This window comes from Dipodomys merriami, unplaced genomic scaffold (genome assembly GCF_024711535.1).
Source record: "Dipodomys merriami isolate MVZ:Mamm:240054 unplaced genomic scaffold, mDipMer1.0.p SCAF_24, whole genome shotgun sequence".
NCBI lineage: Eukaryota > Metazoa > Chordata > Mammalia > Rodentia > Heteromyidae > Dipodomys > Dipodomys merriami.
The window spans coordinates 22,507,775-22,524,043 of record NW_027203826.1 but is presented as its reverse complement, the minus strand read 5'-3'; the positions used below and the strand labels follow the sequence as shown (position 1 = coordinate 22,524,043).

The 16,269-nt window shown below is 37.7% G+C and overlaps 1 protein-coding gene across 3 annotated transcripts in view; it reads left to right on the top strand.

Annotated features, from left to right (window-relative positions):
- The window catches only part of Pappa2 (pappalysin 2), a 221,801-nt gene that overhangs the window by 120,387 nt on the left and 85,145 nt on the right, over positions 1-16,269 (top strand). For all 3 annotated transcript variants that reach the window (XM_070034409.1, XM_070034410.1, XM_070034411.1), the window contains 2 exons: positions 4,142-4,277; positions 4,445-4,652. In XM_070034409.1, the coding sequence (XP_069890510.1) occupies positions 4,142-4,277; positions 4,445-4,652 (344 nt within the window). The remainder of the gene's footprint in view (positions 1-4,141; positions 4,278-4,444; positions 4,653-16,269) is intronic.

The following is a 16,269-nucleotide window of genomic DNA, read 5'->3' as shown; positions in this document are numbered from 1 at the left end:
TACATATTGAATATGTCAGTGCCCAGCAGGCAAGCTGGAGAGGGATTTCTTAAGCCTAAACAGTTCTTGCATAGAGAGACTTTTTTTCTTCTTAAACTTCACTAGTGGCCAGTAGTTAAGCTGGGTTTTTAAGGTGTAGTCTTCAAATGAAAAAGCAAGTGCATGAATAGCTGGTTCTTCCCAAATCTCTGTCCATATCTATCTGTCTGTCTGTTTGTCAGTCTGCCTGCCTGTCTGTCTATCTGCCATCTATCTACATTCCTATCTAGCTACCTAGCATCAATATCATCTCTGCTTAACTTTATTATCAACATCTAACTACCTCTGTCACACATTTGTCCAGATCTCTATCAATTGTTAAAGATCAATCATCTGTCTCTATCATATCCATTTACCTCCCTATGATATTTATCTCCCTATGATATTACTCCTTTATGGTTTTTTTTCTGTGTTTCCAATTACTTTGTGATAGATTTGCTTTCTTTTACTGACAATCACTCTGTCTTGGAACCATTCCTTAGACTTCAGGCTCATTTGATTTTTTGAAAGTTCTTGCCTCTTTTTTGAAATCTAATCATAGTTTCTTTGCTTTGTAGACATATTCAAAATAGTTTTATAGTGTATACAAATGAAATTTCCTTGCTAAAACAAATAAGAAAATGTTACACATAAATCAAATACTCTTTCTGATTTTTTATTCATTAGGATTTTTCTCATGAAGTGTTTGGTGCACATCTCAGGTCTAAGTAGACCCTGGGATGTTTTGGTGATCTCTGTCCTAAATAGGAATCCTATAACTATTACACTTCATGGGTCATGCTTGAGAGATCAGGGTGACAAAGATGTAAAGTAGAAGAGATTCCAGTTGCCAAATTTTCTGACCAAGCTACTTAATTGCTTTCACATATAAGAACATGAAATTCATTCTCCCATATATAGCAAAAATAGTTTGGGCCATTTATATATAAATATATGTGTTATATATTGTATATACCATTCAGTGTATATTATATATCATCTAATATATTATATATAATATTACACATATAATATATTATATATAATAATTATATATTATATTACATATAACATATAATATTGATTATTTAATTATGTAATATATTACATATAATATATTATGAACACATTAAATATATTTTAAATATATAATTGTTACTTCAATATTTAAAACACTTTCAGAAGAAATAAACTTCTAATTTTACTCACCATTAGTTTCTCTATTTCTCAATTGTTGAGAAGAACCTCAAGCTCTAACCAGAGAAAGGATTTCTCAGCTTTATCTAGCTAAGACATATTCATTTAAGAATTAAACTCAGAGCAGTTCCTTTAACCCCTGTTTGGGTACCTAATATATATAATGTATATATGGGGAGATTTCAACAGACCTCAGTTTCAGTTGCCAGTAGTTGTGGGAGAGAATTTACATCTTCTCATACCATCGTTGTTATGGGATGTGCTTGGGTTCAACTGAGAATGAAACTAGACTCATCCCACTGGGCTTGTTGGATGTAGTAATTCTACTTTGGCTTTGTTCCTGATAGCTTCATGTCATTCCTGGTGTCTGTTGAAAATAAATCCCAGTTTTTCCTAGTGTTACATGTATGTCGTAATCTTAGGAATCAGTCCTGGGTGAGATGTTCAAGACTCAGCCTCCCATTTACTTGATCCAATGCATGTGTGTCTTTGTGTTGTGTAGCAAACATTCTTCTGCCCCTATATTCTTACTGAAGCTTTGCTTTATAAAATCTCTTCCCACAAATCATGGCACAGAGAAACAACCATTGAAGATAGCAAGGTGATTTGGTACTGAGAGGCAAAGAACAAAGGAGAATATTACCAGGAGATGCAGAATGACTTGAAAGGTTTGGGCATGGGCTCTCAGCACACTTTTACTAACTAGTTTGGAGTGAGTGATATCTATTTTTGAATCCAACAGAATGTGGAAAAGATTGAGTTCTCCCATTAGACATGAATTTGCCCTGCCCTTTACGTCTGAGACATACTGAGGTAAAGACACCAGGTACTTGTTTGGAAGTTGTGTGTCCCTGTCTCAGGAAGTGATCCAGAATTTCTTCTAGTGCTCAGGTCTCTTTTGTGGTATATGGAAAGGAAGAAGTTATGAGAGTTCCCTGGGGACTTTGATGTCATTTGCTGCTGGGGTCCACAGCTGGGCTCTTGGTTTCCCGAGTATTCATTTCATGCTCAGTCCTGACCCAGCCAGACACAGAGAACTTCATATTGATGCCATAATCTATGGGTCTGGAAGTCTCTTAAGTTTTAGAGGGATGTTTATTACTTCAAAGAGGAGAAATGGAAGGGACAGGGTGAAGATACCTTGTGTGTGGCTGGTTTTTCCCTCAAAGGAGGGAGGAAGAAGAGAAAGCTGTGTTGCTTTGACCGCCGAAATCATAAAATCACCCTAATTAAGCTAGCAGTGTAATGGACACTATAAACACACTGCCAAGACTCAGGAAACACCAGTCTGTGGATAAAAAGAATGCTTGTTAAAGTAGAAAACATGTTTTACTCTCCTGCTGCCCACTTGCAAGGTAGTCCCTGCCATTAGGAGTCAGACCTTGCTTTTACACCCAGAACAGATTTCATTGGGCCACATCACCCTTAGAACCTGAGAAAAAGCCAGAGAAATACACATAGAGTTTCTAAGAATACAGCACCTATGTAGGAAAAGTTGGAGTTATTTTCAACAGAAATTAGGAGTAATATTCAACAATCAGAAATACTCCATCAAATAGATATAGCATGGAAAATAAGGTCTGGATCCTTAAACTTGGCTTGTAGAATAAAAGCTTTACTTTGTACATGAGTCTCATAAGTTTCATTTTCTATTGATGGATTTCCATGACAAAGTTTTCATAGTTTACATTGAAACTTTGGTATAGTATTAATCAGCCTAACCACATAGAATACGTCTTATAAACAACTGAATTTTTCTGTCTCTGTGTTGATTTCTTTACCAGTCAGGCATAGGGGAAGCCTGGGACACCAGGCAAACAGAAAGGAATACGCAGTTTGAGGATTCTGCAATAGTCTTTCTCCTATGTCATAATTCGCATGTTAAATGAGACACTCTGAGAAAAATGTGGGCCTAGAGGAGTTATGTAGGGAGATGGAGAAGGAAAACTAGGTTTAACAGTTCAGAAGTTGAGGCTGTTCACAACTTGGCTTGTTAACTTAGATGTTGGCTGGGTGATCATTTTGTTCACTGCTCTCACTTGAGTGGAAAGGGGGTATTGACGAGCTCAGTGGTGGCTTATTGTCTCCAGCAATGTTCTTTCCGAATGATTATTTTGAGAAGTTTAAAGAATGACAAGTCCAACTAAAATAAACAGTTGTGGTAAGCAAGTTTCAGAAAAAGATAGAACCACAGTAGCTGAAAATTATCTTCTTCCCATCCCATCTCAGTGTTTGATGCTACTTTGGATACTTTTCTATGCCACTGTGTGTGTGTGTGTGTGTGTGTGTGTGTGTGTGTGTGTGTGTGTGTGTGTGTGTGTGTATGTGTGTGTAATTGTATATATAGATAATAAAGAATATATAACTATATTATGTAAGTGTATATAAGATAGAATATATACATATTCATATATTCCATTTGTAAAGAAGAAGGAAGCCAGGCACTGGTAAACTCACTCCTGTAATCCCAAATCTTAGCTGTGTAGAAGGCAGAGACTGAGGACTGAGGTTTGTAGCCAGCCCAGGAAGTGAAGTCCATGACACTCTTTTCTCCAATTAACCACCAAAAAGCTTGAAGTGGAGTTATGACTCAGGTGGTAAAGCAGTAGCCTTGAGGTCTTTAATCAAAAAGCCAAGCAAGGTCATAAGTCCCTGAGTTCAAGCTCTAGTACTTGTGCACACACAGAAAGAAAGGAAGGAAAGAAGGAAGGAAGGAAGGGAAGGAAGGAAGAAAGGAAGGGAAGGAAGGAAGGAAGGAAGGAAGGAAGGAAGGAAGGAAGGAAGGAAGGAAGGAAGGAAGGAAGGAAAGAAGGAAAAGGAACCATACTTTATGAATAGAAAGCTATCTGGAAGGATAGGACTGGGATAGCATATATCTTAATTGCCTATGACATAATGATTCTTCCATGCATGTGCTTGTGCCTAGGTGTGTTTCAATAGGCCAGGACTTGCCACAGAAGTTTTTATTTTCTTGGCATCTGATGGCCTGGCCTCTGGGGAGCATCAGCGGCCAACATTGACCCTTTACCTGATTGATGTCAATGGAGGAAACCACTCTCTTGGTGAGTATGAGAATTATATCTTCAGAGCCACTAGTCTATCTCTGATAATGTTTGGAGAGGTACCTGCATCACACAGCTATTGAGTAGATAAAATGAACACTAGACCTGGAAACATGGTTCTAGATGAATGCCTCTAAAATATTATTCATGTCCTTATGCCTCTCCAGGAACCCATGAACTGTCGTGCCAGCACAATCCACTGGTTATTAATGTGACCCATCATGCAAATACCCTCTTCCACCAAACCACCTCCATGTTGCTAAATTTCTCATCCCCACTGGTGGGCGTCTCAGCAGTGGCTCTAAGGACAGTAGAGGGTATCAGTCCTTCAGTTCCCATTGACTGCATTTCAGAGCAAGATCATCTGGAACAGAGGTACAAAGTCTCCTCTCTTCCTTAACTCTCTTTTTCTTGTAGCTATGATACCCTGATACTTCTTAGGTATGTAATATGTATAATCAGTGGCTGCTTAATTATGAAAATATGGACACAGAAGCTATTAAAAACTCAGGGCTGGGCACTGGTGGCTCATACCTGTAATACTAGCTACTCAGGAGGCTGAGATCTGAGGATCGTGATTCAAAGCCAGCAGGAAAATCCATGAAGACTCTTATCTCCAATTTACCACCAGAAAACCTGAAGTGGCACTGTGGCTCAAGTGGTAGAGCTGTGACCTACCTCAGCTGAAGAGCTGAGGGACAGTGCCCAGGCCCAGGGTTCAAGCCCCACAACCGACTAAAAAATAAAAAGCCTTAGGGCAGAAGCATCCCCCAAAACCTCTTATCTCCAATTAACCACTCAAAAACTGGAAGTGGTGCTGTGGCTTAATTGGTAGAGCGCTACCCTTGAGCACAAAGAGGCTCAAGGACAGTGCTCAGGCCCTGAGTTCAAGCCCCACAATCAATAACAACAACAAAATATCTTAGGAAGCAAGCAAACAATAACTTGTAGAAGCATCATTGTGTATTTTATGTTTCCCTTCTTTTCTTAGCTTTGCATAATTTTATGTAAATATTTTAACATCCTACAAGGTCTTAACATCTTTTTTACATAAAACCACTGACTTCAAATCAACATTGTTATATAAACTGCCAAAAATCCTCTGCCAAAAACTCAATGTTCCCTGAGCAATGTACATTTTTCCACTTGTTCCCACCTGGACAGTGTATAGAGCAAATTTAACAATTATTTGTCAAGTCATGTCATGTGTCCATTGAAGGTTACATATGGAAATAGAGAATATTTCAACTACTTGCATCTTTCTGTTGACATTTGTGATTGCGATTGTCTAGGCAGATAAAGGTCCCTTGTCTAGCTAGAAGGTTGGTGTGTCCAAGATTGGAGACAGGGAACAGTTTGAACTCAACCGTGCATGCTGAAGTTCAAGTAGAATCATTCTAGGGTTTAATCAAGTAAGTGGAACCAAAGTAACAGGTTTATTATTTCTGGGAGGGCAATAAGACCACTGGCTTATTACAAGTGGTCAGGAACGTGATCACAAAAGCTTATTTATACCAGAAAATACACCAGAAACCCATCTCTGAGAGGGAGATGGAGATAGTGCTATTAGGACATACTACATATCTCTTGCTACAAAGAAAATGATACCAAATTTAGTGATTTAACACAACAAATGGTACCTCAAAGTTCCTGTGTTCACCTGGTGCATCTAGACGCACCTTGGTTGAGTGACTTAGACTTAGGATCTCTTCTGAACTTTCAATCACGCTCAAGAGGGGTTGGAGAACTTCCTCTTAAGCTTATCTGTGTGGCTGGTGGTATGTCAGAAGGTCCACATCCAGGTTCACCCTCAGAGGTGTTGGTAGTGAGCATGCTCACATAGGTGTATCTCAGTTCCCTGCCATGTGGACCTCTCTCTAAGGTATTCAAACATCTTAGGTGTGATAGCTAATGATCCAAGGGCAAATGGGAACCTGAAATTGTGAAGACATTGTAGACTTCCCAAGAGGGAAACCAAAATCTTTTCATAATGTAATGTTTATAGGAAAAGTAGCTTACTATTTTTAGCATATTCCTCTCATACCACATGCCCCATTGATATCACTCTTGAGTGATTATCCAAAAGATTGCATGTCAGGATACAATAGGGCATCTGCACACCTATGTTCATTGCTATCATTGCTGCACAATTCATCATGTCCAAGTTATAGAAACCACCCAAAATGGATCAAGAAAATGTGATATGTATGTGTGTGTGATCTATCGATCTTTATCTAAAATGAGCAGAAACACACAGTATATATATATATATATGTATATATTTATATGTATATATATACATCTATATGTATAAATATATACATATACATACGTACACATATATACATATATGTATATATTTTATACATATAGATGTGTATATATGTATATATATGTTGAATTGTCCATGCAAGTTAGCATATTGAATTGAAACCCCTTGTATAACTATCTAAGGATATACAACTATCAAAGGATCCTCCTCCTCCTCATCATCATCAGGTAATAAACAAATCCAGCCTATTCTCAGCGGAAGCATTTTTCATAAGGACACAATCTACTGGGTTTCCTTAGAAACTATCCACCAACTGCAGAAATGTTGTTTTCTTGAATTGATCACTAGCTAGATGCTGATATTGTGCTAAGAGCCAGGAAAAGAGAAAAGGGAAGGGATTACATCTGGATACTGGTCATTGTGACAACTGGGTCTGCTTAGTAAGAAAATACCCCCATCATTAACATGAGAATGCGGAATGAGAAAGTCAAAATCCCAGTGCTTATGAGAATTATAGCCTCTTCCTGATGTGTTTTCAAATTAACGTTTGTACTGACTCTACATCTAGCCTTAAACCATACAGAATTTCTTTCTGCTCCCTGTAGCCTGTGTTCTTCATGAATTATGTACATAATGCTCTTAGCTTTCTGAATGTGTCCATTCCTCTTTCACTAGAACTCCTCCTCATCCATCAGGAATCACCTTCTGTGAAGTTCTGGCAAACTCTTTTACTGTTGCTGTAGGATGTAATACACAATCCAAACTGTACAAAGTGGCTAACCTGCTGAGTAATAATTATTCATTTACTTGTTGTGCATTTATCAACCTCCAAGCTCCCTTTGTGGAGTGGGGAGTTCTTCTCTGTATCTCCTAGTGCTAAGCAGAGGGCCTGGCACATGGTTAGATAACAGAAACTATGTACGTAAGGGCAGATGTTGACTTTATCTTTTAATGTGGAACAGAACTGAACAAGAAAACCAATGAAGTAGAAGTCATAGCCTCTCTCGCTGTAAGGGAAAAGAATTCTCACGATCAGATCACAGTTGTGAAATTTCAACCAAGAAGTTGATTAATTGTGAGCACTACTGCTCGTTCTTCACTTGTTTTCATGTGGCACTGTGGGAAAACAAGTTTTATATGCATGCATGCAAACCAGTGGAAATAGGATATGATTCTCCAGTTTACAGAGTCCATCTGGAATGCATAAGTATTTCCAAACCACATGTGACTGACAGGAGCCATGCAAATTGGATTTTCCTTCTCAGCTAGCAGATTGGTGCAAAATAGTAAAAATTTATACACAGAAAACCCAATAGATCTCATATATTTTTGTCATGAATATATTTTAATCCTTACAAAATTTTCAAAAATAGAAGTCTTTTTGCAGTCTTGGGGCAATCACTGTTTTATGTGTAGATACACTATAATATGAAACCCTCATATTTTGGGCACGGTGAAAGAAAATGCTGGCTACCTTCGTCTTACCCTTTATGATCTAAATTCCATTAAAACTTCCACAGACAGGAGAGAACTGACCAATGTCTAATGGTCACTGTATTATCCATTTTGTATTTAACTCTTGATGACCATTCCCCATCCTTTCTACAATACGTCTTTAACCAGATTAGCGCACAGTAAGCCAATAAATCCAACTCTATCCCTCCAGTGTTATCCATGACATTTGCTCAGTTAGACCAAGTAATTTCTTCTTGCTTCCTACTGAAATATCAACAATATAGAAAAATATGCAAAGTCTTACTAAAACCAGACTTAAATCTGACCCTCAGAGTTATGGTGGATTTCCTTCTGATTATCAGAAAAAAATGTATGTGATGTAAGTTAGGAAACATCCTTGGATACAAAAACATATGCTTGTTGCTTTCTGGGAAACAATCAACACATCAGCTAAGGAACAGTTATACTTAAAGACAAGTGGGGGGAAAAGTCAGTGTTTCCCCATCCACTGCCCCTTTGACTGCTGTTAGATGAACAGTGGTTTCATTCATTACAGTGGAAATTGGAGTCAAGTACAGGGAGAAGAAAAAAATTTTGGGAGCTGGAAATGTGGCTTAGTGGTAGAGTGCTTGCCTAGCCTGCAGGAAGCCCTGGGTTCAGTTCCTCAGTACCACATAAACAGAAGTAGCTCTGTGGCTCAAGTGGTAGAGTGCTAGCCTTGAGCAAAAGAGGGTTAGGGACAGTGCCTGCACCCTGAATTTAAGCCACAGGACTTGCAAAAAAAGGAAAAGAAAGAAAAAAAGGAAAGAAAAGAAAAGAAAAATATTTTGGAGTTGGACCATTTTTTGGGGGGGGGTCTGGTCGTGGGGCCTGAACTCTGGGCCTGGGCACTGTCCCTCAGCTCTTCAGCTCAAGGCTAGCATGCTACCACTTGAGCCACAGCACCACTTCCAGCTTTTTTCTTTTGGCTTATGTGGTGCTGAGGAATCGAACCCAAGGCCTCAGGCATGCAAGGCAAGCACTCTACCACTGAGCCACCTTCCCAGCCCTGGAGTTGGACCATTTTGAAACAGTTTCTGTATCTAGATAGAGTAGATATAATTAAGAATTGTGACCTGAGAAATAGGTCAGATATGCAGAAACTTAGAAGCAAAGCAAGGGAGAAAAGAAGGAAAGAAGAAACATTCCTTTCTCTGTGGTGTATCTCTGTTAGTCTTGTTTCTCATTCTGTTATAATGACTGCCCAGTTTTTGACTCTTTGGGCTTAATCTACTGATTATTAGTTGGGAAGGTCAAGTTTAGTCTTATTGGTTTAGGTCATGAGTGGTCAACATGAGCTCAGATCAATTCTCACTCACCCATGGGTTTGAGCTCTGTCCACTCTAGAGAAAGGTCACACACAGCCCATAGCCTCAGGACCAGGCTGACCTCAGCTTTCCTAGGACCATGTTGATGAATTTGGGAAGTGAAGCTATCTTTGCATTCCCTGTAATGGGATTCAGAGTGTGTCTAAGAAAGAATCCAGGCACATATGTTAATTTGTCTAAGTGAATAGATTAGCTTGCAGACAATAAGGACTCTTTATTTCCAACTTTGGAAACTTGCAAGGTCAAATCTGGAAAGAATTTACTAGTAAGACAAGAATTGTTGGGCGGGATTTTGTTCTTCCAGACACAAGGATAGCGTATAAATATTGACTGTAACTTCTATAACCCTATGTGATGGCATATCCATACAGTACCCAGTACAGGATTTCTGGAGATGGAGTACATTATGCCCTTGTCCAGTACATGAATTGATAGAAGTGATTGAAACTTTCGAATGCCTACTGCTTGATGGCATTGTGTTTTCCCTTCTGTTTAGCTAAATTTTTTTCTATTCAACTGCTTTATAAAAGGTGAAAATGTGGTATAAACCTCCCAACCAATTATGCTTCTGTCAAGTTTTTCTTGCATTTCCAACAGTTTCTGCTTTTTTCTAATTGGACATTATATAATTAGGTGTATAACTTTTTGTGACTGGTCTTTATTAGGATCATACCTCTTGCCAAACCTTTTTGCATTTTCAATGCTTTTTGGCTTTGAATTCAACTTCGTCTGGAATTAAAATTTCCATCCCTGTTTCCCTTTTGTTTGTATTTGTTTGATAAATATTTGCCTCTTTCATTTTCAACCTTTCTTTATCTTCAGTGCCAATGAGCCCAGGGCATATTGCTTCACAGCGCTGTTTACAAAGACTAGTAGTGCAATATAAAAGTATTCCAAGATTTTATTCTGAAAACTTATCTCATGAACCTTAAGCCTCTAAAATCCTTCAGGACTCCATAATATTTTTGAATTTGAAATTTTATAGAGGTGTAAGTCTTGACATGGGTAAAGACAGTGAGGTGTTACTCAGTATTCATTTTTCTGGTATTTACAGGGACAAGAGAATGAAGAATGAATCATGGGATTAAAAGAAAAAATCAATTACCTATTTTTTTCTTTAGTATAGTTCCATTCTTGTTTTCTCTTTCAAAAAAGATGAAAAACAGGGCTAGGAAGGTGGCTCAGTGGTAGAATACTTGCCTTGCATGCATGAGGCTCTGGGTTTGATTCTTTTGCACTAGTTAAGCATAAAAATCTGGAAGTGGTGCTGTGCCTCAAGTGGTAGAGTGCTAGCCTTGAGCTGAAGAGCTGAGGGACAGCGCCCAGGCCCAGAGTTCAGACCCAACAATCGACCATAAAAATAAGAAAAAGAAACAGAAAAGAAAGACATGCCTTCCACAATGTATCTGAATTTAACGCAATATGTTCAGTCAGGACAAAATCTGCAGAGATTCTAGCTATCATTCATTCTTGTTTTTAAAAATATTTTTGATTGCTTTTAATTTTTTACATCATCAAAATGTAAGTTGGAAGTAGGGAGAAGTTACTTTAAAGGGTACTTTTATGAGATTAACTGAAAGCAACACATTCTTCAGGTTGAAGTAATACTCAGGACAGTTACCACCCACTTCTCTCGTTATTTTTTAAGCCTGTCTTTTTCAATCAGTCTTATCAATCAGTCTGTTGGCTTTTGATTTACCCTTATCATCTGCATTGTAATATACTAGAACTGGATATTGAATAATAGTTATCATTTACCACTGTGCTATTCTACAGCACTTGTTTCATTTAGCTCTTTACAGTCAACTAAAGGTGACGAATAGCTAGTTCAATTATGATGTCATTGTATACCACACAGTATTTGCGTAACAGTTCCCACTGGCAAGGTGCTCAGCATTGCACTTAAGCCTGAAGCACAACCAAATTGATTTCCAGATCCCATTTTTGAGAAAATTTTTCCAGTACTATTCTCAATAGCATTTTCCCACAATTGGGACCAAGTCAGCACACCGTAATTAGAACAGGGAACAACTAAAATAAATAATTATGAATTAGCAACAGGGATTAGCTCCTGAGGAGTAGAGATGATCTTATTGATGGCTGGTAGATAAAAGGAGTAATCATTACTTTTTGGAACTGACGGAAGCTTATCCAAGGAAGTAACAAACGTGGAAAGACTCCACACCCAAAGCAAGATTCAGTTCCCACTGGAGAGAATAATGCTATGGCACACTAAATGCAGAGAAGTTTGCTGGAATCCAAGAAGGATACTTGCAATCTTGAGCCCATCCCCAGGAAGTGCTGTTAGCAGCTGCTTCTAAAACTACATCTTGGGGAAGTGGGCTTACTAGGAAGCTAGCATTGAGTGCTGCTGGATCTTTCTGGGAGTATATTCACTGGGCACTGATGCACCTTGATAGGAAGCATCCACTGAGGTCCACTTAAACTGATTGGAATGCCAGCTAGGTTGGGTGAAACTTGCTGAGACATGCAGAGTATAGTCACAGCTCTCTTGGTGGTGAGCACCAATGGTCTGTCACACATGACACACTGGAAGCAGGGCGAAGAGAACTCATGGCAGGGAAAGGGTGATTCACCTTCATCCTGCACAATCTCTCCAGTGCCTCTTGGAAAAGGAGGGCATCATACTAGCTGGCCAAAGAGAAATGTTCACATGGCCCACTTCTAGTATTCAAGCAGGACATGGTCTTGGAACTGAGCAGCAGTAAGTTGATAAGTCACAGAGACTGTATTGCCAAATAAGCAAGAAGAAATCCTGTTCTCCCTGCCTTTTACTCAAGATAGAATTTAAGTTACTATTTTTAATATAACTTCTAAACAGATTTTTCTAACTAGAAATGAATAAGTCCTTCTTTTAAGGATTTGAAGTTAAGTCCAAGGCAGCCATAAGTATAAATACTTCATTAGATTACTGATGAGATATAAATACCTCACTAGATTATTTAGTATAAATATACATTGTGAATTTAAAATTATTTTGAGTACTGAGGTTGGTCTTAAACAAAAGCTTATCAAGACCAAATACTCTAATATAAAATGCAATAATATCTTTAGCTTTCCTAATAAATGTACGTGTGGGATCCCAAGTTTTTCTATCTCTTGTCTCCTCTATATATTTATGCATGCATTGATCCATTTTTACCATCATGGATAATTGAGAATTGATTTTTTGTAATGACTTTTATCTATTATAGTGGTTATGTTTATGTTTGTACACATTAAGAAAACATTGCTTTACTTTAAGTGAAAAAAAAACACTTTAATCTCATGCAAGTAACTTTGAAAAGTTTAATGTAAATTTATCTATAAAGCAAATTACTCTATACGGTGCTTTTATCTGAGTGCACAAATATCGTAGACTGTTGACCATCTAAGAAGATATTTAAGTACCTCAAAGTGCTAGGAATTGCTTTTCAATTAAGAAAATTGAAACTTACAGATTCACCCTATTTTAGATTAGCAGAACTAAGACTGGAATCAATCTGATTCATTATACAAACATATGCACATATATGTTAATGTAATTAACAGGAACGATTCATTTCTAATTAGAAAATATTTTATTGCAACAATGGCAAACTGTTTCAAAAGTATGTTCATGTCTACAAGTTTTCAAAAACTTCAACTACCCTCTCTCTGACTCTATTTAGTTTAGTATAATAGGAGTTGAACTGGCTCTAGAGTAATCAAAGTGCACCTGTATTTTAGATTCAGTGCTCTAATGAACTATACCTTTAAGGAATAATGCAAGTTGAAAATATTTAATGGAGTGGGTTAAGAAGAATGTAATTTTTATTGGCTTATATTAGTTATGGATGGGGATATCATGGTTATAACTCTAAATATTCATACTATGTTCTGATAAATCTCATGCCCTTTATCAAAATATCTGTTCCCCTCTCCCTAATAATTGTCTCCACAATTTTCTTATTTCATGTTCATAGTTGTAATCTATCTGAATAGCATTCCTTTATCCTTTTGCCAGTAGAATCCCTCACTTTAGACCCCACGCACACCTTCTATTTCTCTCCTTCCTTTTCCTCTCTCTATTGATTATCATCAGCTTTTGTTGTTTCTTTATGATAACTTTATATATACATGCAAGGTAATATGAAGTTATTCATCCTTTATTGGAAGAATAAAATGATAACTATACATTGGACTAATGGAGATGGTGATAAAATATAAAATACAGCCCAGGGAAATTTTTATGGGTAGACTCTAGGAATATTAGGGTCACTGGGAGATGAGAAGTTTGGGCCCAGGTCCTTTGTGACCTTAGCTCCTATGAAGACCATCTTCCTTCTTAAGACAAAATCTGAGAAAAAAAAAAAAACATTCTATGAGAAGTGTAGGAAATACAGGAAGAGAAATTTTGAAGCCTGCTTATGTATGGGTTAGTTTTCTATTAATGTGTAATGGTATTATTACACAGGTAGCACTTTAACCAATGCATTTATAATCTTCTGACACACATATAGGCAAGGTTAGCTGAGTCCATTTGGAGAAAATAATGAGGTGTCAGCCAGGAACAAGTTTTTGTTTGACATTTTGACAAGAGAAAAAGACTTTAAAGTTCACTTGGATATTGGAATTTGGTTCCAAATCACTGTCAAATTGCACCTCTGTTTCCTGCCCCAACCTCCTTGTCATATATCCCTCTCTGTTGAGTACTGTACTCCTAGCACCTTGTTTCTTAGCCAGAGACCAATAGTCAATCTAAGCAAGAAGGCCTTATAATCTTTTTTTTTTTTAACAGAATACAGAAGGAACATCTTGTCAATTAGTTAGAAGAGAATTACTTGTCCTAACCACATTCAAGTTGAGGGGGCTTAAAGAGCATGGATTCTGAGAAGACAAAGTCACCTCTACCCCATTATATTAGCTTAAGCTATGTACATAGCCCATGGCGTTATAAAGATCTAAGTGTGTGTGTGTCTCTTATTATGATCTATCCATGCACTATAGTCATGAAGTTCAACCTACTCACAGCTGGGGCCACAACAACACACAATGAAGTGGCACACAAGTATAAATCTCATGATATAAGATAATGATTCCAAGGGAAACGCCTTCCCATAGAAATTCCGGAGATGTTGGTTGGTGAATTGTCTAGGCATCTCACATTAGAAACTGTCCTCTCAACTCTATTATCCAGATACCATCATCCTAAGAGAGGTCCCTTTCCAAAGTATATGTACAACTCATTTCCTTTATTACTTAGCATGCTTCAGAGACCCCTTCCCCAAGGCTCAACTGAAATGATTATCATGTGCATCAAAGTGATATTTAATCAGTAGTATCAGGGTTTTTTCTTCTTATAAAATGGTAAAAATCATCCCCCAAATTCAAAAATAGAAACGTGTTAGTCATTGTTTGAAGTATCTCTATTTTGATTCTCTTCATAATGATCGATGAGAATGTTTCACATTTATGCCAAGCAATCTTTTAGATAAAGGTTAATGTAATGTGAATTGAACTAGAAAACTAATTTTTTAAATGATTTCATGTTTTAAATGGTTGTGCATTTCAAAAGAGCACTGCATATCAGTAGTAAAGATTTTGTTCTTTGAAAGCCAGTTTTACGTTGACAACACAACTGGGTGAAGAGCTCTCCCATAAGATTCCTCCCCTCACACAGGGATAGCTTTCCTCATTGTCAATAATCAATGGCCAATGAACTAAACTTAAATTTCTACCTACCTGTGTGTAATTAATATACTTGCCATGCACTGCTAATGATGCTGGTACAAAGAAGAGAATGTGACTGGGCACCAGTGGCTCAAGACTGTCATTCTAGCTTCACAGAAGGCTGAGGCTTAGAGGATTACAGTGTGAAGCCAACATAGGTAGAAAAGTATATGAGACTCAAACACCAATAAAAAGCCAGACTGAAGGCCTAGGCTTAAGTGATAGAGTGCCAGCTATAAGAAAGCCAAGAGACAATTGGAAGCTCTGGATTTAAGCCCCAGTATAGGTACCAAAAAATAAAATAAAATAAAAACTAAAACAAAGCAACACAAAAAACCAAACCCAACAATACCCACATAAAAAACAACCGGAAAGTAGCTGGGTAGCTTTTCTAAAACAGACAGACAGACAGACAGACAGACAGACAGACAGACAGATAGATAGATAGATAGATAGATAGATAGATAGATAGATAGATAGATAGATAGATAGATAGATAGATAGATAGATAGATAGATAGATTTGGTTTGATTGGTATGTCTCAGGATCCACAGATTGAGATTTGCTATTTATTGTGGTTTCCCGACCTAATTTACCGCAGGGGATATGTCTTCATACCCCCTGTCAATGGCACCTCTGTGCTTGTGACACAAAAGAGATTTTAAACCTAGAAAGCTATTCTCAAAAAAGATGGGTCTGTGAATTGAGATGATAATTTATTGATTACCTTTCATTGTTCACAAAGAATTCACTCTAGACAAAATGGCTTGGGCATAGAAGAAATGGTAAAAAGGAAAGCATTTTTCCCATAGATTTCATTTTGCCACTCTAATAATCTTCAGTGTTTCTAGGAGGGAGTGGCTACATTTTCTCTTCAAGAGACATGGGCATCTGGTGTGAAATATTTCTTCTTGGTTTTGCTGTAGGTTACCCAAAGGATTTAGGGCTGGGTGACAGAGCCTCTGAACTCCAGGGTGGGCAAGCTAAAACACAGGTCATTAACTTAGCTTTCTGTCCTTATTGTGATCAGGTTGGGGGGCCTATCTCACCAATAATCTTTCCATCTCTGTCATCGGTCATTTTGCTTCATTATTCCCTGGAATAATGGCTGCTACTTTCTCAATTGCTTTTGTGCTTCGAATATTTGGAGATCAGATTTGAAATGCCAACTCTTTCCCTTCCTGAT